Consider the following 26,750-nt stretch of genomic DNA (forward strand, 5'->3'; position numbering starts at 1 on the left):
TGTCACCACCAATGCAACGCCAATGCAACGTCACCACCAATGCAACTTCAACACCAATGGAACACCAACACCAACTCAAAGCCAAGGCAACATCAACACCAACACAAGAGCAATGCAACACCATTACCAATACACCATCAACACCAATGCAACACCAAGGCAACGTCATCACCAATGCAACATCAACACCAGTGGAACATCACCACCAATGCAACACCAACGCAACTTCAACACCAATGGAACGCCAATGCCAATTTAATGCCAACGCCAACTCCAAGCCAATGCCAACTCTCAACACCAATGCAACGTCACCATCAATGCAACACCAACTCAAAGCCAACCCTACACCAATGCCAACACTATGCCAACACTATGGCAGTGCAACACCAACACCATGCACCCAGGCTGAGCTACTTCTCAACACCTCTTTGGCTCCAAATGGCCAGCCCTGTGCTTACAGGGGACAAATCCTGAGTGCTGCATACAGACCCGTGTCCCCTTGCAAAGGAGGAATTTCTGAGGGAGCAAGGCAAGGGGCTGCAGCACTGTCAGGGCAATGGGGACGGAGCAGGACAAAGCCACCCGTGGTGCAGTGCCAGGGCAGCAGCACTCACCCAGGCAGAGTTGGACTGGTTGAGCTGGTTGAGCATGACGATGGAGGTGCAGCCATAGTCGTACACCAGCCGCCAGAAGTCGGTGGTGGTGTTCTGCAGCGGGTGCAGGGTGACAATGAAGGCAGCGCTCTTGGTGTAGCTCTGTGGAGAGGAGAGACAAGCACCAGTAAGGACAGTGTCACGGTGGTGGCACTGGAGCCACTGCTGTCACACCCCAAAGAATCAGTGCAACAGATGAGTGGGACCAAAACCCTCTTCTCCATGCCTGAGCAGAGCTGGTCTCCCTGGCACAGCCTCAGTTCCTCCATGTCCTGATGATGCGGACATCCAAGTGATCCCTGCCCTTGGTCAGGATGAAAACACACACATTTTGCTTTCACAGGAAAGAGTATTTTGCATAAATAACTAGGGGAAAGATGCCACCTTTGAGCAAAGAACAAGCAGTAGCCGTGGCTCCCAGAAGACCCCAGACTCCAGCTGTGCACCTGGCCCTGACTGGAAGTATCACCCACAGCACTGAGAGCAGCAGAGACAACCACTGCCCTGGGCTCAATGTTGTTTTTTTTTTTTTTTTTTTTTTGTTTTTTTTTGTTTTTTTGTGGGGAGGAAGAAAACCCCCCAAAAAAAGATCCCAGAGTGTGGCCACAGCTCTCTTCACAGAGAGCAGCAGGAAAACTTTCCCAGAAAGAATCCTGGGGAAGGCAGTAAGAAAGCTCAAAGAAAGAGAAAAACAATTCTTATCTCTATTTGTTGCACCTGTTGTTTGGCACATGTGGAAGGTGTTACAGAGATTGTTTACTGAACAGGGATTTCTTAATTGGACACTAGTAATGGGTGGTTTAGATTGATTGAATTGATGGTGATTTAGATTGAATTAGGTCAAAGCTGTGTTATGACTGTCTGAAAGGGTCACAGGTTTTTCTTTTAGTACTGTAGTATAGTAGTAGTAGAGTATAATATAGCCTAATAAAGTATTTGTGCAGCCTTCTGAAATCATAAAGTCAATGCACGTTATTCCTGCATCAGGGGCTCCCTGCAACAATACTAGAGATTGCAAGAAGGAAGTGGGAGGGAAGGAAATTACTGTATCTCAAGTTTGTGCTTTGAACAAGATACATCCCCTTGGTCATCCTGCTGCTGGTTTGCCAAGGGACAGCTGAGCTCAACACTGCATCAGGCACACCTAAATTAACACAGTTTGGCTCAAGCCTCTTCAGACCCAGAATCAGCTCAGCTCTGTGCTCATGGGGGTGCTCTGCCTGCTGTGGGACCTCCTGATTGAGCTCACAGAAATGACCTTATTGAACCATTCCTATGGCCCTGTCCATGGGCAGCAGCGAGACCCAGCACTTAGCAAGAGCTTTCCACCTTCAAGGAGGGGCATGAGAGCAGCAAGGGGAAAGAGATTTCACCATATGTTGCCCAGGCTTGCCTTGGCATCCTCCTCTTGGCACAGGTGTAAGTGACAGCAGGGTGTGGAGCAGGGCACAGCTCCACTGGCACCCGCACCACTGACGGGTGGCACAGGCCAGGCTGATCTGACAGATGGACAGACTGACTGAGCAAACCACTTTGGCACTTAAAGAGAATGAGACTTTTTTTTTTTTACCCAAAGAGGGAAATCGGTTTTATCCCTTCAGCAAGAATTTCATCCAAAGGGTTTTGTCTGTCTATAAAAAATATTTCATTCACTGACCCTTTATAGAGATTAAGGGAGGCTCAGTGATGCATAAAGATAAAATGGAAATGCAAACAGCAAGCAAGCGGGAAACAAAACTCCCATCCCACTGCAGCACTAGGAGAGCCACTCCCCACCACCAGCAGCTCACTCTGCTTTACAAACTGCTTTTGCTGTGGGAGCAGGAATCAAGGAGATGGGATCTGCACAGAGATCCAGCAGGATAAATCACCCACAGCATGGAAAACATAATGCTCAGCTTGGTGCCAGTGCTCAGCTGTGACCAGGAGGGTCTGGGGAAGATGCCTGAGGTGTGGGGGGCTCTGTGCTGCCCATGCAAAGCATTTCAAGGAAAGGGAAGTGGGGCTGCTGATGAATGACCCCATCCCTCAGTGAGGGCTTGGAGCCTGCAGCATCCTCTGCTCTGTGATCATCAGCCACTAGGAGATTGCTTTGTCACCACGGGGTCCTTTCTGACTGCATCAGGGGGATGCATGCTGGCTCTGGGAGCAGTTCAGAGCCCCCTCAGTTGCATCAGGAGGGGCAAGAGGATCACGGGGGGGCTGGCAGCACATGGGGGGCTTAATGCCACCAACCCCCCAAAAGGTTCCTCTTCCTCCCCTGCTCCAGTGTCACTGCAAAATCCTGAAGTCCCTCTGTGCCTGGCTCACGAGAGCAGGAGAAAAGCTCTTGCAGGGTGCTGCTACGCAAAAGAAGGAGTGCAGGACCCCGTTGCACCATCCCAGCCCTTCCCTCCCTGCAGGCAGCTGCCATGACCCTTCCTGCCCACATGCAAAATGAGGCCATAAATCCAAACCGAACCAAGTTCTGCCATGAAAAGCTGCCTGAGCCCACAGGAAGCAGCCCCTTCCCTCCCCAGGGAGCACTCACGTCAGTTAAGGCCGCGTTGATGTAGTTGTTGCTGTCTCCATCCACGGAGATGAGGAAGGGAAGGCATCGGTCGGGCGGCAGCACGTCCATGCTGCGGTTGCGCTCGCGGTTCCGGGGCAGCAGCGCGATGCTGCACTCCTCCACGTCCAGGTGCGGCGTCACCGAGTTCAGGGTCTGCGGGCACACGGGTCCCCTCAAAGCCCTGCCTCGTGCCAGCAGGGCTGGGCACCGGGAGGGTGAGGACAGGGGGCAGTTGTAGAGGTTTTGGGAGCTCACCTGGAACTCCTCTCGCAGCTGCGAGGAATTGCTCTGCGGCTCTATCCTCACCATCTCCTTGTAGGTGGGCTTGAACTCGCTGGCAGGGATGCTGGTCTCCCCACACAGACAGGCCTCCAGGATGGCATCGTGGATGAAGATGTACTGCTCCTTTGGGGAGGAGAGGGGACAGGGCTGAGCCTCCAGAGCTGGCTGGTGACAGCGGCCCCAGGTGTCCCCAGCTGTCCCCAAGGCCGCTCACCTCTGTCTGGATCATGTTGATCCTCCGTGAGCAGAGGGTCTTCACGCAGTTGTAGATGTCCACAACGCCCTCGCACTCAGCCATGTCCAACATCACATCCAGCACGATGTAACAGCCAGTCCTCCCCGTGCCAGCACTGGGGATGGAGGGAGAAACAACAAACACATTCCCAGTCTGTGCTGGCATCCACACACAGCCTGAAAGGGCTGGGCACCGAGCAAGGCCTCTGTGGGAGAGGGCTCAACACACAGATCCTGTACCCGGCAGCCCCGCAGGGCTGCCAGGACCTCACACACCTCCAGAGCCTGGTTTAGCCTTTAACCTGCCCAAACACCCCTGCTGCAGCCCCAAGACTGCTGAAGGTCAGGTGGGCACCCATGTCTAAAGCTCATTTTTCATTTAAGGCTGCAGAACACATGGGTTTTGCAACAAAACCAACAACTAAACCATCTAAGTGCCAACAGTCCCCTGGGATTGCAGCCCAAAAGCACCAAGGAGGGCTCAGCTCTGAGCCCTGGGAGAAGCAGGGAGGCTCCCCTGGCATGAGCAGCTCTGGATGCACCAGGTGAGACCTTCAGGGTAAGAGTCTAAGGCCAGCAGGATACCCAGAGCAGTGGTGATGTCCCAGGCCCTGGCATGGCTGGAGTCACAGTCAAAGACCTACTGTGCCCTGACACAGCCCTCCAGTGATGTGCCAGGAACACAGCCACCCCCCTGTTCCTTTCCTACAGAGTCTTTTCCAGTGAAATACTAATTTCTGGGGCTCATGAATCACTCATCACGATTATCAGTGATTACAGGCCACGGGCACTAATCACACCGGCTGGTGAATGAACGCTGATGAGGCAGTTGACAGGGAGAAATCAAATAAAAAATAAAAAAATCCCTCCCACTCATCAGCTCCTCCTGGTTTGCCCAGAGGAGGAAAAGCCATTAGCCCATCATGTGGGAATGCCTGCTCAGGGCACAGAGAGCCACCAAAGCTGCTCAGATGTGTCACTCGTGTCCTCCCAGCTCTGGCATCCCAGAGGCTGAGCCCTGCAGGGACAGCCCTGTGGGTAACCCTGGGAACGGGGCTGTCCTGCTGCCCCCTGCCTCTCCCTTCAGCCAGACCCCCACGTCCTGACCATCAGCAGTGGTCAAGCTGCCCATTGCCGTTTCACCTTTGCCCACTGGGACAGAGCTGTCACCAGTAACAGGCTGGAGGAGCCCCAAAACAGTGCTGCTCCCTGCTTGTCCCCGTGCACCAGCCCCTGCTGCCACCAGCCCAGTGGTGACATTTCACAGATGCCATCACAGAGGGACATCAAGGCCAGGCTGGACAGGGCTTGGAGGAATCCGGACTAGTGGGAGGTGTCCCAGTCCGTGGTGGGGGAATGAGCTTTAAGGTCCCCTCCACCCCCCTGCCACCCGTGCCTGTCCCCACCTGCAGTGGATGACGACGGGACCGGCGTCGGGCGGCGTGGACGCCTTCACCCTGCGGATGAAGGCCAGCAGCCCTGTGGCGTGGTAGGGGACACCGTGCTCGGGCCACGACATGAAGTGGAACTGCTTCACCTCGTGCCGGGCCGAGTAACCCCGCTGCAAGGGAAGGGTGAGAGGGCAAGGTCACTCAAACACTTGATTTCCTCAGGAATCCATGATTTACCAGCTCAGGATCCAGGCAGATGGACCACACAGCAGTCACATGCTTGGGCAGCCCCACAGCTCTCTCCTCTTGGCTCCAAGAGGGTTAAAAACCACCAAGGAGAAAAAGGAGGAGGTGGCAGCAGCCTCAGGTGTCCCTGCCCTATAACCAGACAGTAATTTGACATTGCTGTAGATTAATGGGTAAATTGCACCGGTTCCATCTCCAGTTACCATGCTGCAGACTGATGGCTGCATCACCTCCAGCCCAGAGGAGAGGAACACATCCTTCACCCCCACCACACTCACACGAAAATTAAACACTCACTCACTGTCCAAACGAAGGTGGGACTGAGCTGCTCACCCAGCACAGGGTGCAGAGCCAGGGAAAAGGCAAAGGAAGGAGCGACTGCTGACCCCATACTGGGTTAAATAAACAGGATACTGGTAAATGCCAAGCTATGGAGTGTGAGAGGTGCCCGAGGGGTCTGTCCCCGAGGAGGGCAGGCAGGGCAGGGCCGTACCCTCTCCAGGGCGAAGGTGCGCACAGCGTACTCCGCCAGCGTCTCGGACTCCACCAGCGTGATCTTGATGTCCCCGTACATCTCAGAGTCATCTGGCCAGTACTTGGAGCATTTTACCTGCAAGGAGAGCACGGGATGGGGGGCTAGGCTCTGCAGAGGTGGCTTCCAGCAAGGATGGGATGGCATGGCATAGGAGCAGGGACGCTTACCCGGCCCACCTCCACCAGCTTGGTGATCATCACGATGCTGGAGCAGTGCTCCTGCCACACCATGCGCCAGAAGTCGTACACCATCTCCTGCTTGGGCCCTGGGGGACACAGTAAAAGCCCCCACGGATGGATGGGCACCACCAGCAGAACCCAGCCCTGGTAGTGGCCCAATCCTCTCTCCTGCCTCTGAGGCACAAACAGCTCCACAGCACCTCAGATCCCTTTTCCCCAGGGCTGTGCAGTGCCAAGGGGAGGCAGGAGGGGTGGGAGCAGCTCCACATTGGCCCCCTCCCTTCCTTTCCTGCTCCTGTAAGGTTTAATTCCACCAGGAATAAAACCTGGCTGCTACACAGGAGGTGAGGAACCACTGGCTGAGAGGGCAGGGCATGACTCACCTTGTGTGGCTATGAAGTGGTTGGACCTGTGGTAGCCCTGCAAGGGAAGCAGAGACATCATTCCCAAGCTGGGGCACAGACCCTTAGACACTTCCCAGCCACCCAACTGGTAGAAATTCCTCACAGCCACTGGGCTAGGTCCTGCAAGTCTACCACAGAAGGAGGAGGAGGTTCAGCAGCCATCCCACACTCAGTACACCCTGTCCTGGGATGGTGCATCTCCTGCATCCCACAAGAGGTTCATGTAATGCCCAACCCACACCCCTGGTCTGCAAAATCCTCTATCAGCACCTTGAGGGATCCATGAGCGCCACTCCAGCTCCTGCTGCCAGGAGAGCTCCATTAGTGATCCCCCCATTGCACAGCAGCCACTTGGTGCTGAGACAGCCCCACTCCCTTCCTTCATCCCAGCTGCTCAGCCCTTAACAAGAACATGCCAAAGAGCACATTCCAGCCAGGCCACTGCCAGAGGGATTGTGAACACAATGTCCCACACCCTGGCCACAGGTCCAGCAGAGTTAAACCACACCACACGCATGGAGGTGACAGTGGCTTCTCCATCCCCTGTGGGTCTTTTCACAGGGGACTTCTGTTGGTCAAATTCAACCCTTTCTCAGAGTACACAGGCCCTGCTTTCCATGACCCAGTGCCACACAGACCTTGCTTTCCCATTCCCTGGACATTCCCAGGTTTATGGACACATTTTCCCAGCCTGCCTCTCCCTGATGGTATTTAGACCACACTGCCCAGGGTGAGGCCTGGCAGGAGATGGGAGCAGAGAAGGGAGGAGAGAGGGAAGAATCTACTTACTTCTCGGTTAATCCGAATCTTAACGATCCCATTGGGACACAGGTTTGAGAGAAAAAGATCAGAGATATTAGTGAGGCACAGAGCAGAGAGGGGTTAGAGCACCTGCCCTGGAGCAGGCCATGGAGAGAGAGGGCAGAAAGGACACGGAACAGGGACAAGCTGAGGGACACTGCTTGGGCACTGCGATCAGGCCACACTGACGAACACCCTCTGGGCAGGAGGGAAAAGTGGAATTTGCTGCTGCTTCCAGGAGATGCTGGAGCCTTCCTGCAGCTGCTCTGGTCTCAGCATCACTGGAGGTGGCAGGGGACATCGCTCTTGGGGACACTGCTCTCAGAGGACACTAGGGCTGGGCTCTACCCAGATTCACACACACCAGCAGGATTGAGGGGTACTCCAGTGTGAGCCCCTGATGGTCCCTTGTTCCTCTCAACCTCTGCATCCCCCACCCACGGAGAGGGAGATCCACGGCCACATAAGCTGGTGAGGGGGAAAAGGATAGAAAAGAAGAGACGGAATGAGAAGGAGGGACAGAGCAGAGCAGAGAGAGATGCAACAAGCAGAAACAGCTGATGAACACAAATAAATCAGGCAGGTCCTTCATGATGTACTGAACTGCCCACCCTGGGCTGTCCAAAGTCCTCCAAATGCTGCTGGACAAACCCTGAGAGGCCACAGGAAGCTCATTTGCAGCCCAGAGCCCCAGGGACACAGGCCCTGTCCCCACTTACGTCGATGTAGTTGGCGTTGATGTAGTCAGAGTTGGGGTCCCCCAGCAGCGGGTGCAGCTTCACGCGGTGACGGTCATCTGGGGAAAGGGGACAGGAACCATCAGTGCCTGCTCGCCCACCAGGCCACCCTGGGCAATCACTCTGGCCCAGGAATCTGCAGAATATGAGATTCTGAAGCTGTTTGGGGTGTCTAAGCCTTTGCTAAGGGCACTCACATGTGGACACGTGATCCTGTCTCCCTTTGGTCTTGTCTTTCTTCTTTGAAGCATCCCAGCCTTCAAAGAAACTCTGTAAGGAAAGGATGGACATCTCAAGCTCAGGGCAGGACTCTGGGGTTCCCCCAGCCCCAAAAGCTCCCTGGGGAGCAGGACAGACAGGGTGGTCCCTCCACCCCAACACCTGGTTCGGGCAGCCTCGTCTCCACCTCCACAGCACACTCTGCCAGCTACACACTCCTGTTACATCCACAAAACAGCCCATTTTCCAGCAAATTACAGACTTCCTGGCTTGTTTTTTTTTTTTCCTAGGGTTGGTTGTAGTTTTTTTTATTCCTAAACCTCCCCAGTTCCTTTCTCTCCCCAGCACAGAACAGGTTTGTGTGTACTAACAGTGACATTCATAGATTGGCATAAGAGGTGGAAAGTGGAAGGAAATTACATGTTTTCTCCCCTCCCATAATATCTGAGTGCTTTCAAATGACTGGTTCCAAGAACATACAGCAGCTTTTCAAGGAGCACTAATGATTATCGCAAGCCCTGGTTTGTCCAATGCGTGAAAGGGGGGGGAGAGCTCCTGCTCCTGAAACAGCTGAGCATTAAACAGTAATTTCACTGGGAAATTTCAATCTCCAGACCTGTGGGACACTGACGAGTCAGGAAATGACCCCGCTGGCTGTGCTGAGGCAGAGACTTGTGAAATAACCTGCTCTGTTACAAGTGCTCTGACCTGGCCAGCTGGGATAGACATGATGCCACCAACAACTCTTGGGAAAGAAATCTCGCCCCCTAACATCACCCTCCACAGCATCTTCTCCCCAGTGTCTTTCTTCATGGTCTTGGAGCTGCCAGATTGTAGAGGATTTGCTTGTTCTTAGACTATGGCCATGCTTATCACAGGTCAAGTGTGCTGGAGAGCAGAAGGTGACACAGTGATGCCCAGGGAAAGGAAAGGGAAAGGAAGGAGCAGCCCTGGCCCATGCAGGAGAGCTGGGATGGTGCACTGCAGACAGGGCTGGTTTGGCTCATCTCAGGGACCTGCTCAAGCTGAGAAATAAGCCAGAGCTGCCAGCACCAGCCATTCAATCCTGCGTCAGGGACAGCCCCCATGCTGACAATGCCAACCCAGAGCTGTGAGCTCCAGCTCCCATCCAGAGCTCCAGGCCCAGAGCATCATCTCCTTGCACATGGATCCCACCCGTGTGCCCCCGTCCATCCTACCCCCTGCTCCCCCTGATCCCACCCGTGTCCCCCCGTCCATCCCACCCCCCGCTCCCCTGAGAGGCTGCCACAAGCTGTCCCCACCTCATACTCCTGCTTGAAGCCATAGCCCTCGGCCGTTTTCATCTGGTTGATGTGCTGCAGGAGGTCGGCCACGCGCACGGCCGGGTGCAGCTGCCCCGTGTGGTACGGGGAGCCCTTGCGGCCGCACTGCCGCCGCGGGGAGCCCCCCAGCAGGCTGCTGGACTCGTTCACCACGCTGCTGCGCTGGTCACCTGCACAGGAGGGACAGCCGGGGGCTAGCAGGGCAGCAAAACCCCGGGCTGCATCCCCATCGCCGCCTCACAGCCACAGAGGCTGCGGGAGACACACTGGGAGATGCGGCTGCTGCCGGCCCTCTCAAGGGACCACCAGGGCCCGGCCCGCAATCCCACTCCCACCCCCTGGTGCTCTCTACAGCTCCTCCTACACCACAAAGCCAAAAATGCCCAGCACAGCCTTGTAGGACCTCAGCAGGTCAATCAGAAATCAGTGGGCAAGGCCATAAGGGGATAATAACCTCATTTCCCCTCAGCTGGAACAATGAGCTCCCATGCAGACAAGCAAGAGCTCCGTGCCCAAATATTCACACAAGATTCTAAGCTGAAAAATCACCATGCCAAAGTCTCCAGCACAGCTTAACTGTTCATTTCCCTCACTGCTAGAGACCAGCACTGGATTCCTCATGCTGCCACAAATGGAGCTTGCTGCTTTGATGGAGAGCCTGTGCAGTATTTACCTGGTTTATGCCTTTGCTGTGTCATTACCAGCAGAGCCAGACTAAGACATCACCTGTGTTTGTCAGGGCAAGTTCCCACACCAGATCCCAAAATTTGGGTTTGCACAAAACCTGATGCTCTGAGCTACTCCCAGAGAAGGGCAGGCAGGGATCCATGGAATGGTTTGAGTTGGAAGGAACCTTAAAGCCCATCCAGTGTCACCCCTGCCATGGGCAGGGACACCTTCAACTGTCCCAGGGTGCTCCAAGCCCTGTCCAACGCAGCCTTGGGCACTGCCAGGGATCCAGGGGCAGCCACAGCTGCTCTGGGCACCCTGTGCCAGGGCCTGCCCACCCTCAGAGGGAAAAATTCCTTCCCAATATCCCATCTAACCCTGCCCTCTGGCAGTGGGAACCAACAGGAGAACCCAGGACAGTGCCTCCACACCCCATGACCTGACCAATGGGCTCATCAGCTGCTGGGATTAAAGAGGAATTAATTAATTGCTGGCATTTGCAAGGTGCTGCCACAGCCACACACTGAGGAACCACTGGGGTTTCCATGAGGATCAGTGACTTTCTTTTAAATGCACAGAAACTGAAGTAGGTGGGGGGTACAGCCACCAAGCAGTCACCAAGTCATTAATTTCCCTTTGTTAATTAAGGATGTTCACAGGCAATGGAGACTCTCCCAGCCATGGCAGGCAGCCCGAGCTTCCCAGATCAGCCCCACCAGCCTTTGAGAGTTTCAAGGACAGCGACCAAAGGAAAAACACACCCAACCTAGCTCAATGTGTAAAGAGGAAGAAAGTTTGCCCTCTGGGCTTTAATGATCCATGAGACAACGGCAGGAAGGCATCAGTCCCGCGTGCAGGCGGCATCTTGCAGCTACTGTAACAGATGTTATTAGCATATGGCTGAAACTGGGGCAGCCAGAGAGTTATTTTACAACTAAATCAGCAAGGAGACACATCCTCTGGTGGGTGTGAAGTTATCAGTCTCCCTCTGATAGGAGAGCAGGGGCTCTTTAACCCTTCAATGCCCAGGCTGTGGGGGAAGGCTGGGGGAAAGCTTCCAACCTCAGCATAAACCAGGAGGTGGGATTCACCCAGTTCCAGGGTGCTGCAGCCAGATCCTGAAATCACAAATGGCCTCAACGAGCCCAGCCACAAGCTCAGATCTCCATGAGAAAACAGAGATCCAGCTCCCCACAAGAGCTTCCCCTTCAGCACAGCCTGGATGGTGGCAAAAGTTCCAACACAGATGAAATCCATGCTCTTGGAGATTTACACAGGGCAAGGAAGAACCTGCCAAGCCACACACAGTCTAAACCAGATGTAACACCAAGCCTTCAAGAGAATCACAGAATATCCTGAGTTGAAAGGGACCCACAGAGACCCCTGAGTCCAACTCCTGGCCCTGCACAGACACTCCAACAACCTCACCCTCCTGTGCCTCAGAGCGTGGTCCAAACACTCCTTGAGCTCTGGCAGGCTGTTTCTATGATATTTTGGGGTTATTGGGCACCTTTGTGGCTGGAAGGAAGCAGGGGGATGCTAGGGTCCCCATCCCTACCTTGCTTGCCACAGTTGTGGGATGGGAGCAGGGGGATGCCAGTTACCAACCTCATCTCTGTTCCAGAGTTGTAAAGGAGAACAGGGGATGCCAGGCTCCCAGGCTCACCTCTGTTCCCAAAGTTGTGCAGGGAGAACAGGGCATGCCAGGCTCACCTCTGTTCCAGAATTGTGGAAGGAGAGCAGGGCATGCCAGGCTCCCAGGCTCACCTCTGTTCCAGAATTGTGGAAGCAGAACGGGGCATGCCAGGCTCCCAGGCTCACCTCTGTTCCCGTAGCCGTGGGTGTCCATGAAGGACAGCCCCAGGCGCTCGTCCTCCTGCAGCGTGCTCTGGTCGGTGAAGCTCCTGTCGATGGCACTCATCATGTGTGTCTTCTCGTGCCGGTAGTTTATGGTGGCCTTGGTCATATTCACAGGTTTCCTGCGGTGGGGAGGAGCAGAAGTGAGCAGGACTCACCATCAGGCGCTCGAAGGTCTCCTCAAAGCTCGGATTATTCCAGGAGCAGGATGGATTATTTGCAGCAGCATGGTCATCACGCTTTGGTTCTCTGCTGTCCCAAGCCAGTCACAGGCACACATGCAGCATCCCTCGCTGGCTGCAGCAACTGCAGCTGCTCAACCTCAATGTCTCCTCCTGTCCCCTGCCCTTGGACAGCCAGGTGTGCTCCTTGTGCAGTCAAATGCTCTCTCCAGCCATCACATAGATATGCCCCAGCCCTCCCCAGCCCCAGTTCCTCAGACATGACTCCATGGTCTAGTGGCAAGGGCTGGAATGAGATGAGCTTTAAGCCCCTTCCAAGCCAAATCATTCTGTGATTTTAAAGCCATGTCAGGGGCCAAATCCATCCCAAGGGATGGGCTGGATCTCCCCTGAGTAAACCTGTGCTCAGCACTCACTGCAGAGGCTTTTTCCCCCATGCAGGGTCTCTTTAGGCACCTAATGAAAATGCTGGGAAATCCCAGGAGTTCTCATGGGGACAGAACCTCCCATCCCAAATTCAAGTAATTTAAAGAAAGCTGAATGAACGTTTTTGAGAGGCAGCATCAGGCTCCAAAGCCAGAGCAGTGATTAAGCCAGAAGGATGAACAGGAGATCTGAGCCCATGTCAGCATTGTGATGGGGCTGGAACACTGCAAGGCACTGCTAAAATCCAGAATTCAACTCAGAGTTGCTGACCCTTCCCCTTTACACTGCCTTCTGTCTCTAACAAGCTCAGCAGCATTATTTTCCCTGATCCAAAGAGACCCTTAAAATGCACTTGGCAGAGATAAGGAGTTGTTGGAGCAGCAGGGTGAGGGGGGTGGCCGGGAGGAGGGTAAAGCAGGAGAATGACAATTACTTACGGGTAATAGGAGTAAGAATAGTAGTTCCTCCTGGCAAGCGTGCAAAGAGAACAGCAGAAATTGCATAAGCAGCTTTTCTCCACTATTGGGAAGGGAGGTTACAGGGCAAGTCAGCTGCCAGAAACTTCAATGCACCATAAAGGAATCAGGCTCCCCTGTGGCACCCACAGGTTATTTACGCCAGGCAGGAGCTGGCATCCTGGCAGGAGAGCACAAGCACCGGCTCTCAGTGGGACCACGCTTGTGGTGGGTGTCCACAGCACCCTTGGCCAAGGGGCTCAGCCATAATTTTTAAGAAGGTTGTGTCAGATGTCCCAAATGTAGGGATTTCCCCCAGGCTGTTGGTTAGGGGCCCAGAGGGGGAGATGGCCTTGGGTTGTCACATTCCCAGTGCACCATTTACTAGAGACAAACATATTCCAAGGCTGCATTTCCATTCCACCACATCAGTGTTTCTCCAACAGCAATGCACTGTGGAGATTTATGAGCTCATCCCAGCTTCCCAATAGCCCCAAATTCAGGCTTCTCAGCACCAGATCTAATTTGTGGCTCTAGTTTATCCTTCAACAGGTTCATCCTGGGATGCTGAAGCAGAGCTGCTCCTCCTCATCCTGCCTGGCAGCACTGGCAACGGGAATGCAGCAGCCACACTCACAGCTTCCCACCCACAGCATCACTCCCCAAAACACAACAGCGCTGCTGGCATCTGCTCCATCAGGGAAGGAGCCAACGAAGCTGTGAGCCAGCCCCGCACCTCAAAGTATGCAGGGATGCCACAGCCCTCCTCTTCCAGCAACGTAAATCCACAAGGATCCTTCCAGGGTACACGCAGCCATAAAGAGCTTTGCAGATTTAAGGGGCCGAGGCTCTGCCCTGCTGTTTTTCTCTCCCTCTGGCTGTTCACGTACTTTGCTCCATCCTCCCAAGCCCCGTGTTTAATTGCTGTCCTTTATCCCAGCTCTGAGAGCCCCCCCAGCCCGGTGCTGCCTCAAGCCCTGCACAGAAGCAGCCACTTTTCCACTTTTCCAGGGCGTTGCAGCCACTTACACAGCAGCGGCCGCATGCCCAGCGCTCCCGGGGATGAGTGTCCCCAAAAGCCCTCGCCCTCCTCCCTCCCACCCCATGAGCTCCCCTGTGCCAGCCCCCCACAACAGCCACATCCATGCTGGACGTGCTCCTGCTGGCCTGGCCAAGGCAGCAGGGAAGCCCAGAGGCAACATCTCATCTCAGCAACATCCCATGGCTGCTGTTGGCAGGGAAGAGCTGGTGGGATGGGGACAGCTGGGCTCAGCACTGGGGCAGGGCTCAGGCACGGGCCAGAAGCATTTCCATCCATGCAGGATCACCAGAACAGCACAAAGCCAAGAACCAACAGGAAAAGAAGCAAAAAAAACAAAAAATATGGGGGAGAGGGACAGTGGAACAAAGCTGGAGAGGGAGTAGGGACATCCCCAGGACTTTGCTGCTCTGTGCCCAGTTAGATGCACAGGCACATGGAGACTCAGCTCAAGGGAGTATCTGGAGGCTGCCCAGCGCAGCTGAATCCTCACCAGTAACTCCAGTTAGTGCTGGGGTGGTGGAGAAGAGCTGAGCAGGGAGGGAGGGAGGGACAAATAAAGCACTAGCTGCAGGCCAGGTCTCCTTACCCTTTCCTTATGGCAACGATGATGGCTCCCAGCAGGATAATCAGGATGATGAGCCCTCCAGCACAGATCCCCAGGATCAGGCCCATCTCCTCCGAGTGCTGGGACACCTCCAGGGGACGCTTGCTCTCTTTGCAGGCAGCTGCCAGGGGACAGGGACAGGCAGGAGGGGTGGGTGGATGAGGGTGATGTGAGCACCCACCACATTCCACTCCAGGGGGATTGACAACATCAGGCATGAAAACACTGAGATTTGTCCCATGGGATGCTTGTTTCTCCATGAACACAAGTTATTCAACCAAGATGCTACAGGGCTCTGCAGTGCCACACCGTGACCGTGGACAAGTCCCTCTCTCAGTTCCAGTGGGGTGGGACACTCCCTTTGTGCACATCCCACGTAAGATCATCCATCCCTGGATTCAGCATCCAGCACCACCATTCCAGCCCCACCTCCACCATGGTAACAGCATTACAAAGGAGAATTCAGCCAAGGGAAAAACCTCAGATGCCAAAGAGAGTGAGAAACAGAAGAGTGTGGGGTGGAGCTGGAATAACCCATCACATGCAGCCCAACCACCGCCAGTGCTGGTCCCAGCCCACAGCAGAGCCCCGACTGCCGGAGCCGCAGCCTCGGGGGGTCAGGGCAAAGGGAGGGCTCACCTTTGCGAGCGATCCGGACACAGTTCAGCCGAGTTTCCTATGGAGGTAAAAAGGGGGAGTCAGTGCTGGATGAGCTTCCCAGCAGCTCCGCTCCCCACTCTCACCCAAGCAAGGCCAGGTGGGCACAGGGCTGGTCCATTGGTGCCTTGGCTCCCAAATTGAGGGAGTCCATGGGTGATTTGTGCTGCAGCACCCAAAGAGCTCCTGGGAACCCACAGCCCAAGAGATGCTGCTGAATGATCTGTCCCCAGCATTCCCAGGTTTAGCTGGAGCCACAGCTCCTGGCACAGAGGGGATGGTGAAGCTCAAGAGCGTGGAGAACCCAGCAGACGCAGCCAAGCCACAAGTCACCAATGTGCCACCAGCTACAGCTGAAACACGCCCAGGTTGTCATCCAGAGCTTCACGGGCTTGTCTTCCATCAGTCAAAGTTTCAAACTCCAGCTCTGCATCTGCTGCCTAGGTTGCCATGAGGTTCCAGCTTAAGTCTCCAATAGTTTTAGCATTTGCCATTTAGGGATGGGTTCAGCTAAAATATTCCATTTTTCCATGCATCCAACTTCTGTTGCAAAATAAAAAGCACCACGTTGGCAGTACTGTCTTCTCCAAGCATCCTCCAGTCTCTCAAGAAATCAGGCACCAATGTGCTCCATCCACTTTCAGCCCAAGACCTGCCCATGCTGCATGCCCAGGGCAGGGCCAGCTACAGCACTGCTCTCCCTGGGATCTCCAGCTTTTCCTTCTCCTGCTTCTTGCTTCATCTGGCACAAAACCCATGAAAACCCCAGCTACAATCCAGCGTTTTTCCAACATCTGATGGCCACTGGGATAAATCCAGCACCTCCCAGCAGGAAAGATGTAACACAGCATCAGCCACCAGCAATCATCCAGCAGTGCCGAGGGAGCCAGAGCCAGAACCCTCCCTGTCCCTCTCAGCTCCAATTACAACGAAGCAGTGAGGTGTGAACGATCCCGGAGCAAAGAGAAGGACTCAGTAACCGCTTTCCAGCAGGACAGAGATGTGCAGGATGAGGATGCTCCCGCGGGTCTGACAGGAGCTGCTGGAGCAGGTGATGCCAAGAAGGGTCCCCACAGGGTCTCGGTGGTCCAGCCGGTGACGTGGAGGAATCAGCCCGGGGGGTGCAGGGGTGCAGCTCCACAGAGGGAACTGGCAGCAGCAGCAGGGAAGGGCAGCCCGGGAGCTCCAGGAGCTCTCTGGAGCTGGGACTGGCCGTCCTGCCAGCGCTGGGTCCCAGCAGTGACACACAGCTCTGGCTGCCCAAAGTCCTCCTCCAAACCAGGAGCAGCCCCAGGAATAGGGGCTCCCCTGCACTGGTGCTTGTTGGTGTCCTGGCTGGTACTGCAGTGGGTGGGGGAAATCAGAGTACTCCACCCCCAGCATTGGCATGGGGATGGGGACAGGCACCACCAGGGGTGCTGGAGCAGGACACCCACCCATCATCTCAACATGCCATAAGGATGGCCTGGAGCACCAACTGCCCTGGCAGGACATCAGTGGCAAACCCAGAGGTGATCCGGGGGAGGGCAGTCTAATTTTTACCAACCCCCAGACCACAGCCTGCCCTTACCTGGTCCAGCCCCTGGCTGGAGCAGGGTGCCAGGGCTACTCACCCCTTTGAGGTTGCTCATGGCCTGGAAGTAGATGAGATAGGCCTTCTTGGGCTCCAGGGGCGGGTTCCAGTAGCCACTGTAGGTCTGGTTGTCCCCCACGGTGAAGGGCTTGGCCTCAGTGAGGCTGCTGGCGGGCAGCTCTGCCCCGAAATAGTGCACGGAGCCGCGGGACACGGCATCGTCGAAGGTGAGCGGCACCGGGAAGCATTCCTGCCCCCCCAGCTCCCGCTTCAGCTTCCTGGGCCGCTCCTCCTCCACAATGACCTGATAGGTGCTGTGAGGGCAGGCACAGGTTAGTTCTGGGAAGAACAATCCTGCCCATCCTTGGACCCTGCTGGATCACCCCATTTTGGGGTCTCACCCTCCTGCAGCCCCAACCTACCTGATGGGAGCCCCTCTGCCCTGTGCCGGCCGCAGCAGCACCGTGATGGTGCTCTCTGACTCGCTCAGTGGCGATGGCATGTCCCCATAGTCGAAGGTGGGAGCTGCAACAGGAGCTGGGGTGAGTCCTGGGGCTTAGGGGGAAACTGAGGCATGAGCAGTTTTGCCCAGGGCAAGGCATCACCCAGTGGTGTCATACGAATTATTGCAACTAAAGTAAAAAACCTCTGCATGTCTTGAACAAGAGTTGAGAGATGACCCCTGGGTGTGCACAAGGGAGGTTACCAACACCAGTCTAGCAGAGGGGAAGAAACCAAGAATGGGATCCAACCTCACTCAGCAGGACCCAAATGCTCCAGTCTTGAGATGTGCCCAAGAACAGCGCCACTCAGAATCACTGGCACAGTGTGAGCTTCCCCCACCCCATGGCAGAAGCACACCTGAGCCAGCCCAGCAGCACCCCCAGAGCAAGGTGGGGGACACCCCTCATACCTGGCATAACCTTGTGGTCCCCAAACCATCACTGCCAGCCACTGGGACCCAGCTTGAGTTGCTTTGTCCCAGTGCCCTCATTCACACTCTGTTCAGCCCATCTGCTGCAGTTAATGTGACGCCATGGACATGAGCAAAGAGCCCTGAGTACTGCAGAGCTTATTAACAAAGCCCAATTAATCCCTCGCTCATACACTGAGAGCTCAGACAGCACCAGCCACCAGCACTGGGCTGGCCAGGCTCCCCAGACAGGTACCCACCAGTCTGGGGACTGCCCATGGGCTCACAGCACAGCTGCCACCACCAAGGGCATCTTTCTATGGCAGCATCCAGCCACCAAAACACTGCCAGTCACCAACAGCACAGGAGCGAGCCGGGGGCTGCACAGCACCGTAGGACACCTGAGTGGAGGAGAAGCCCCAGCAGCAGGAAGGAGAGGGGAACCCACCGGAGATGTTGGTGGTGATCTCAGTGAGCGCCGTCTGGCCAAAGCCCTTGCCGGTGCGGGCGCGCACCGAGAACAGGTAGGTGGTGCCGGGGTGCAGGTTGGAGAACACGTGGTAGGTCTCGTTGCGCAGCTTGGACACCGTGCGCCGCGGGCCCGGCACGTTCACCGCGGGGTCTGAGGACTCGATGCTCTGGTAGCTGATCTGCAGAGACAGGGCACAACATCACCCATGGGAGACGGGATTAAAACAATGACAGGGCACATCACCCAGATTCAGGTGGAGAAGGGATGAAAATAATGAATTCAGAGGAGGAGGTGGTCATGGGGCAGCCTGAAGGCAGCCAGGGACTTTTTGAGATGAAACAAAAGCTGAGGTTCACTGGAAAAGCCAAAGGGCTCAGGAGCAGCAGCAGCTGCCTCTAATCCTCATGGCCGACAGCAGAGGTTGTCCCAGACCCCTCCAACACACCCCTCAACAGGACCCTCCCATGTCCCCATGTACCCCAGGTGCCACAACAGCCAGGATGTACCTCGTACTGCGTGATGAGGCCATTGGGCTCCACTGGCTCCTCCCACTTCAGGAATATCATGTCCTCCAGCGGGGTGAAGGTGAGGGACTCGGAGGCAATGCCGCCAGGCACTGGGGAAGGAAAGATGTGCTTGGATGCAGCTGGAAACCAGTCTGTAAGAAGAAATCCTCCAGGAAACCCCTCTGGGTGGCTGTGGCAGTTGTGCCCTGTGAACGAGCCACCACACTCGCTGTGCCATGTCACCCACCTGCAGCATGTGCCACCTGACAGGATTGGTGGCTCCCCAGGGAGACACCCAAGGCATTGATACACCTGGACCCACTGGTGACACTTTGGCATGGATGGGGGAGGTTCCCACACCAGCACAAACCCCACAGGTTTCAGCACCTCAGCCCAGGCACCAGCAGCAGCACAGGGTGCCTAAGCTTTCCAGCATGAGAAAAAGAAATAAATTCCCTTTTTCTCCACAAACCCAATTCCCCCCTGGAGCCATTAGCATCCTGTGGAGACACCGCCAGCAAGCAGCAGCATCCTCACATGCAGACGAGCCTGATGTGGCCCAGCCTCCCCTCTAATTAACACCACCACAATAATAACTGTAATCACTGACGGCAATCAGTGGTGCCGGGATCAATATCCGCTCCTTCAGGATGAATTTCTCCACCCGAGGCGGTCAGCAAGGAAAGGCAACAGCTTGGGAAGCACCGGCAGCATCCCCCACTCCCAAACCTTGCAGGGGACAGCAGCTCTTCTCTCTGATTGGCTTTTTTCACAGCTTTTGTTCGGGTGTAATTACGGGACTGGGAGAGAGGGATCACCTCCCGAGCTTCCCACCGTGCAAACGCACCGTTTCCACCTGATTTACAAGTTAATTTAATCAGAGGCACAGTGTCCTACACATGTACTCAGGCACTTATTAAATTCGGGAAGAATTACGGAAACCTGTAGGGCAGTAAAGTGTGTACCTACAGAGATTGGGTTTTAATATACAGAACCTACACTATATATAATTATATGTTATTTTCTATTATTATATATAGACAATTACATCTTATTTTCTATTATTATATGTTGTATCATTGTTATTGTCTCTATAATGATTTATATATTATCTTAATATTATAATACCTATATATTCACATATATATATGTACACATATACATATATATGTATATATATATACACACACACACACATATTTACATATTCAAGTAGAGGTATCGTGCTTCCATCCCAGGCTGAGAGAGGCAGAGGATGCACACAACAGCTCCCAGGTGTGCACATACACCTCTGCTATCCATATTTGCACACATATATTTATTTATGGAATTATATATATTTATCCTAGCTTGCGTCACATGCACCCTGCCTGCTTCCTCCAGGAGAAGTGGCTCCCTGCAGCACCATCACATTGCAGAGACATTTCCACAGGTCCCTGGGATTGAGTTTCATCATTTCATGCACACACAGAATGAAGTCTCCAGCTGTGGGTCACCTGGATCCATGGGGGGCACTGAAACACCAGCTGGACAATCTATGGACACAGCACACCTCCCTCAGTGTCCTGCCCACAGCCCAGCACAGCTCTGCCTGGGGTCCAAGAAGGATGCTGTAAACAACATGGTCTGGCCCAGTTACTTGGATTTTCCAGCCCCAAACCAGGGTTTACCACTCAGGATGGGGAGCCTGCATCTTTGCAGCCTACCAACAGCAGCCCCAGGGGATGCTGCTGCCAAAACTGGCCTTGTGCCAGAATAAACCACAGTTAAACCTATCATTTTTTAATGATAGGATTCTGAATCCTATCATTAATAAGCTTTCAGCACCTTGGTTTACTTGCAGGGGCAGCTGTTCATCCTGCAGTTCTAGGAGCTCAAACCCTCATCATCTTCCCAGGCAGGCTGGGCCAGACACATGAGGAGTATTTGCCACATATCCGTAGGAGAATATCCACAGATCCATCGCCATCAGACTGAATGTATACAAAGCCTCAAGTTCAATCCAAGGGGGAAGCCAGCAGCCCCAGTTAATTGAGGCACAGGAAAAAGCAGCTGGAGTGATTATAGTATAGCAAAAAGACATCTGGAGCTCCTGTATTAATATTCCATAAGCAAACAGCTGGAGCAGTCACAGCCCAGTGAGAACAACTGGAGCAATTATAGCTGGAAAATAAAGCTCTGGCAGGGCAGAGCAGTGTGCCCCTGCTGGGGCAGGCTGAGGGCTGGGGATGTGGAAAGTGTACAGAGGAAGGTGCTGGATTTAGGCCTTGAAGACGAAAAAGGACCTGGAGGTGCTTTCAGCTACTCTCCAGCTCTTCAGGTTTTGATTTCCAGCCTGGGAGACAGGAGTGAGCTTTGCACAGGTAATGGCAAGTCCTGTGCAGGGGAATTCCATGGCAGGCTTCTCCTCAGGGGTCTTCCAGGGCTCTGGAGGCAGCTCAGTCATTTGCAATTACTAGTTCCTTCCCTTTAATTGATGATTTTTTTATGTTAAAAAGTGCTTTGGAGATTAATTCCGTTCTTGCTTAACACATGTCTCTTCCGTGAGAGCCAGGGATGCTCCAGCCACACTCAGCAGTGGGAGAGGCCAGCTCTGGATGTGGCCTGTCACTGATGGGTGGCACTGGACACACAGAGCCAGCTCTGTCCTGTAGCTCCTGCCATATCCCTTGGATCTCCAGAGCCCAGAGTGACTCAGGCACTGCTGATGGCAAGCTGCAGACAGGGTGAGGGGCAGGTAAAGCCAGACATGGGAGACCTCTCCAGCAGCCTCAGCTTGAGCAGATCCTCAGGGAAGGGCTCATCAGAGCAAGAGATTCCAAAACCAAGAAGTCCTGGAGCAATGCTGGAGCATCCATCAAGGATGTCTGCCCACTCAGGTGACAGGGAATCCTGAACAGGGTGCAGCCAGAACAGGGGGAAACAGGAGCAAAGCTGCTGCCAGAAATTGGGGCCTGATCACTGCAGAGCTCTCTACACAAATCCAAACCCACCTGAGAGCAAACTTCACCAGGGAAGAGCACCAGGGAAGCCAAGAAAAGCTGCACCTGCCCTGGTGAACAGCACCTTCCCAGAAATGCAGCAGTGCCCAATCCATCAGAAACCAAGGAGATAAAAGATGTTACCTGAGTGCAAAGCATTAATTGTTTTAATTGCTGTTATTATGGCTGCCAGGCTTTGGTTCCTAAGAATGGGTGAGTGAGGACAACTTGTGCTGAGAGAAGCTGGGTATGAGCCAACTCCCACACCCTCCACTGGACCAGGCAGGGATAAAATTCCACTCCAAGCATGAAGGCAGTGTGTCCACAGTGACACCCTCATCCAATCCCTGAGCCTCCCAGGCCCCTGGCATCTCCCTTCCCCAGACACCATCAGTGCCCCTTTCTCTCACCTCCTGTTGCACACCTCTGGGGCTGCAAGATCCTTTTCACCTCCTCCTTGGCTCAGGAGATATTCCCATCATGCCCATAGGCCAGGAGCCAGGGATGCACACACCATGCCACAGGATAAACCCCAGCAGCTCACCAGCTACAGAGTTCCAATTTTGGGGATGATGCATCTCCCCGAGCAGACTCACCATCCTCATCCGTCTGGAATATCACCTCCTTGCCCTCCTTGCGCCCCTCAGGGTTGGAGAGGATGAGCTTGACATGGATGTTCTTGTAGGGCAGCAGATTTTTGATGGTGTAGCGGTTGGTGTTGCGCTCCATCTTCACACACTCCTGGAAGGTCTGGTTGTGGCCGCTGCCCACGAAGTAGCGGTAGCACAGGGACATGGTGTACGTGTGGCAGCGGGTCAGGTTGTAGCCCAGCGGCTCCCACTGCAACGTCAGCTGTCTGGACTGGATTTCAGAGAAAGCCAGGCCTTTGGGGGCTCGCATGGGCTCTGTGGGGAACAGAGACAGGGAGAGGTGAGCGAGGAGGCAAACTTCTCATGGATTTATGTGTCTTATCAGGGAAAACCCTTTTGTCCATAGGGACAAAAGAGATGAGTGCAGAGAGCAACCCTGACTGCAAAACTGGGACCACCCCAGCATAGAATGCTGCTGCCCTGCAGAGGGCTGGGGACATCTCTCAGCCACTAACCATGCAGCTGCCCCAGGCTCATCCTTCCCTGTGGGGGTGAAGCAGGGTACCAGCCCCATAAGCAGCCCCAGCTGCCCAGAAAGGTGCCCGCACCACAAGGGCCCTTGTGGTGCCATCACACCCAAGTCAGGCTCTTGAGACAAGAGGGACCAAGTGCCATCGGTGGGAGGGAGTTTAATCAGCTCTAATTGGACTGAATGGCAGAAGTTAATGAGGGGGCACCTCTGCCAACAGAACACACACAGGTGCCTTGGGCTAGCTCCTCTCCTCAGCACAGGAAGGAGGAGGGCTGGGATGCCAGGAGAGCCGTCCCAGGGACGCCAAGGGGCCCACCTGCACACTTGGTGCGGCTGATGAGGGGCGGCCCCGGTTTGCCGGTGCCCCCCTCGCCGGGCCGGGTGAGCAGGACGCTGATCTCGTACTCCGTGTCGGGGTCCAGGTGCCAGAGCTTGTAGGTCTGCATGTTGACAGCGTGGACCTCGGACCAGGGCCCCGAGGTCATGCGGTACTCGATCTCCTTGCGCACGATGGGGCCGTCCCCGATGATGGAGTTGGTGTTGAGCTGGATGATAAGGTAGGTGGAGCCGGCCCGGAGCAGCTGGGGGGGGGCAATGGGGGTGGGGGGCTCTGCAAGAGAGCAAAGAAGGGGCAGCTGGAGCATCCCCAGAGCCAGGCCAGTGCTGGCACAACCACAAGTACCACGGTTTTATTTTATTGTTTACAGGCTGCAGTCAATACATTTCCAGTGTCTCTTCCCACACCAACCCACCACACTCAGGTTGGAGAAGGGAACTTTTGGGGTGACCTAACTGTGGCCTTCCAGTATGGGAAAGGGGCTACAGAAGAGATGGAGAGGGACTTTTTATAAGAGCATGTAGTGACAGGACAAGGGAAAATGGCCTCACACTGACAGAGAGTAGTTTAGATTAGATATTAGGGAAAGATTCTTCCCTGTGAGGGTGAGGAGGCCCTGGCACTGGTTGCCCAGAGAAGCTGCGGCTGCCCCATCCCTAGAAGCGTCCAAGGCCAGGCTCTGAGCAACCTGGTTGAGTGGAAGGTGTCCCTGCCCATGGCAGGGGGTGGCACTGGATGAGCTTTAAGGTCTCTTCCACCCCAAACCATTCTGTGATTCATGCTGCAGAGCACAGAACAAATTCAGATTCCCCACCCAGAGGACATGGGAGTCACCCAAGTACAGGACAACACCATCCAGTCTTCAAACTTCAGTCTGTGCCTGTGCCCTCCATCACTTTCAGAAGGCTTCAAGAGCTGCAATAGGGTTTCATCTGATCAAACCTTAATTGTCTTCATAAGTCACACAGCCCAGCATGGTGCCGCACAGTTTCACCATAATTAATTAATTACCACCTACTGCAATCAAAAATAAATTATCTAAGGCCACCAGGAAAGGAGTTTCTGGTTTTATGCTGCACAGTCTGTGTTTAGCAACTCTTCCACAGTGAGAAACTGCAATCCCAGTGTTCCAGGCATCCCACCTTCCTCTGCACACAGCAGAGCAGGAGCGGCTCTCCACAGCACAGGGGGCAAGGGCAGCTCACCCACCTTTGACAATGAGCTCGGCGAAGTTGGAGACGCCGGCGCCGCGGACGGACTGCGTGACGCAGCGGTACAGGTCCTGCTCCGCCTTGGACACGGCCTCCAGCTGGAACGTGGCCAGGAAGCGCCGGTGGCTGATGTGCTTCACCGAGGCGGCAGGGACCACCTCGCCGCTCTGCCTCTGCCCACGGGACACGCACGGCGTCACAGTGGGCACGGTGGCACCGCCAGAGCCACCGGGGGTGTCCCCGCATGATTTCTGCTCAAAAGCAAGGGGATGGCCCTTCTCCCGCCGTGTCCAGCGGGGTTTTGTCCCACAGGAAAGCCGTGTGTGGGGCGGGCTGGGGCCGTTTCACCACCACCATTCCTCACCTGCATGAGGAAGCGCTCGGCCTCGGCAGCCTTGCCAGCGGCCACGCACTGGAAGGTGGCGTTCTGTCCCGCGTTCACCTCCACATCACCCAGGCGGGAGAAATGAGGCGCTTTCGCTGCCGAGGGACAAAGCAAGAGGTGAGGAAGGACCTGAGGTCCAAGGAGACCCACAGCAGCACTGCCACAAAAATCCCTCCCCACCCAAAAAACCACCCAGGAGGTCACAGCTGAGCCGAGCTCTGGACAGGCCCGATGCCCACCCTCAGAGCCTGGCTCCAAGTGAGGTATGTGTTCCTGTCCCCACAGAACCAGCCCAGGGAGGGATGAGCCTTTCTCTCCAGCACCCTGCGGTGCTGGTGCCAGATGCAGGGTATGGGATGATAGAGGGGGCAGGTCTCCTGCCCAGCCTGGAAGAAATAGGATGTGACCCCAAGAGCCAATGTGTTGGGACAGTCTGGGATTTTGGACCCCCACCAGCCCGGGTGGCCCCTCCTGATGGGGACACTCGAGCCTTGCATTCAATCTGTGCTTTTCCAAAGTTTTATAAAAACTAAAAGCAATGTTGCAGCTGGTGGGGATAGGGATGGAGATGCAAAAGGGACCTTAGAGGCGCCCAGGAGATGGAGGTCTACCAGTCCAGGTAACATCAGGACACCCAGGTGCCACAGGCTGCCCCCTGGCATTAGGCCCTCTACTCTCCCCAGGACCATCCCAATGGACACCAGCTCCAAGCCCTGCTGCCCAGCCCAGCCCCCCTCCCATCCCACAGCACTCACAGCATGGATAATTCAGGAGCAAAATGTCATCCAGGCCCAGGTAGCCCCTGCGCTCGCTGGAAACCACGGCCTCGAAGAGCACCTGCGGCACCAAACAGGGGTCAGCCGTGGCCGGGGGGCCGCAGTGGGGCCGGGGGGCTGCTGGGCCTCACCTGGTACTCGCTGGGCCAGAAGAGGCTGACTGCCAGCTCTGCCTGGTGCCACTGGCGGCCGTGCGAGCCCGAGGCGTTCCACACGGCGCTGCCCAGCAGGCCCCCAGTGACCCAGACGTAGGCGCTGAGCGTGCCGGGGCTGTGCCCGTCCCGGCTGAACATGAAGTAGCTGAACTGAAGGCAGTGCGTGTCATTCTCACTCAGTGCCTGGAACAGCAGCTGAGCTTTCTGGCCTGGGGTGTGCTGAGAGGAGTTCACCATCAGGTAGGAGCCTGCAGCAGTGGGGGAGAAGGGGGAGAGAGTGGAGTTAACTGTAAGGATGGTGAAGAGTCTGGAGGGGCCATACAGGGGGTGCCTGAGGGCTCTTGGTGTGTGCAGCTGGAGCAGGGCAGAGCTCAGGGATCTGCAGCTCCTCCCGAGGGGCAGCTCCCATCTCTGCTCTGGGACAGGGACAGCAGCCAGGGCACGCCTGGGGCTGGGCCAGGGTAGCTCAGGCTGGAGATCAGGGCAAGGTTCTTACCCCAGAGGGTGCTGGCACTGCCCAGGCTGCCCAGGCAATGGGCACTGCCCAGGCTGCCAGAGCTCCAGGAGCATTTGGACAGTGCTGTAGGAATGCCCAAGATGGGGTCATTGGGAGGTCTTGGCAGGAGCAGGGCCAGGGTTGGACAGGATGATCCCTGTGGGTCCCTCCCAGCTAAGGAGATTCTATGACTCTAATCTCTCTGTTCCACCTCTCCTGAGCTTTGCCAGCAGGGAATTGACAAGGTGGAGGATATGGGACCACAAAGATGCCCGTGTGCCCCAGGGCACTGGTCCATGACAGCCAGTGAGGATGTGCAGGACAGGAGGGACCTGGGATGGAGTCAGGAGCAGACATCCTCTGGGCACCAGCAGGACACTGCAGTGGGACCTGAC

The 26,750-nt window shown here is 55.3% G+C and overlaps 1 protein-coding gene across 2 annotated transcripts in view; it reads right to left on the reverse strand.

The window, feature by feature from the left end:
* The window catches only part of PTPRU (protein tyrosine phosphatase receptor type U), a 57,111-nt gene that overhangs the window by 9,911 nt on the left and 20,450 nt on the right, over window positions 1-26,750 (reverse strand). The window contains exons 3-27 of one of the 2 annotated variants that reach the window (XM_059488649.1): window positions 25,836-26,107; window positions 25,684-25,765; window positions 24,908-25,023; window positions 24,542-24,716; window positions 23,312-23,605; window positions 22,470-22,778; window positions 18,893-19,002; window positions 18,363-18,564; window positions 17,424-17,526; window positions 17,042-17,315; window positions 15,411-15,447; window positions 14,754-14,892; window positions 13,108-13,137; window positions 12,027-12,184; window positions 9,516-9,706; window positions 8,211-8,283; window positions 7,996-8,072; window positions 6,455-6,491; window positions 6,060-6,157; window positions 5,851-5,967; window positions 5,127-5,281; window positions 3,701-3,836; window positions 3,460-3,609; window positions 3,184-3,357; window positions 615-755 (exon numbers count right to left, since the gene is read on the reverse strand). In XM_059488649.1, coding sequence (XP_059344632.1) covers window positions 615-755; window positions 3,184-3,357; window positions 3,460-3,609; window positions 3,701-3,836; window positions 5,127-5,281; window positions 5,851-5,967; window positions 6,060-6,157; window positions 6,455-6,491; window positions 7,996-8,072; window positions 8,211-8,283; window positions 9,516-9,706; window positions 12,027-12,184; window positions 13,108-13,137; window positions 14,754-14,892; window positions 15,411-15,447; window positions 17,042-17,315; window positions 17,424-17,526; window positions 18,363-18,564; window positions 18,893-19,002; window positions 22,470-22,778; window positions 23,312-23,605; window positions 24,542-24,716; window positions 24,908-25,023; window positions 25,684-25,765; window positions 25,836-26,107 — 3,650 coding nt within the window. The remainder of the gene's footprint in view (window positions 1-614; window positions 756-3,183; window positions 3,358-3,459; window positions 3,610-3,700; window positions 3,837-5,126; window positions 5,282-5,850; window positions 5,968-6,059; window positions 6,158-6,454; window positions 6,492-7,995; window positions 8,073-8,210; window positions 8,284-9,515; window positions 9,707-12,026; window positions 12,185-13,107; window positions 13,138-14,753; window positions 14,893-15,410; window positions 15,448-17,041; window positions 17,316-17,423; window positions 17,527-18,362; window positions 18,565-18,892; window positions 19,003-22,469; window positions 22,779-23,311; window positions 23,606-24,541; window positions 24,717-24,907; window positions 25,024-25,683; window positions 25,766-25,835; window positions 26,108-26,750) is intronic. The other variant, XM_059488650.1, reaches the window with a different exon arrangement.

The sequence above is a fragment of the Ammospiza nelsoni genome, chromosome 25, assembly GCF_027579445.1.
Source record: "Ammospiza nelsoni isolate bAmmNel1 chromosome 25, bAmmNel1.pri, whole genome shotgun sequence".
Classification (NCBI taxonomy): domain Eukaryota; kingdom Metazoa; phylum Chordata; class Aves; order Passeriformes; family Passerellidae; genus Ammospiza; species Ammospiza nelsoni.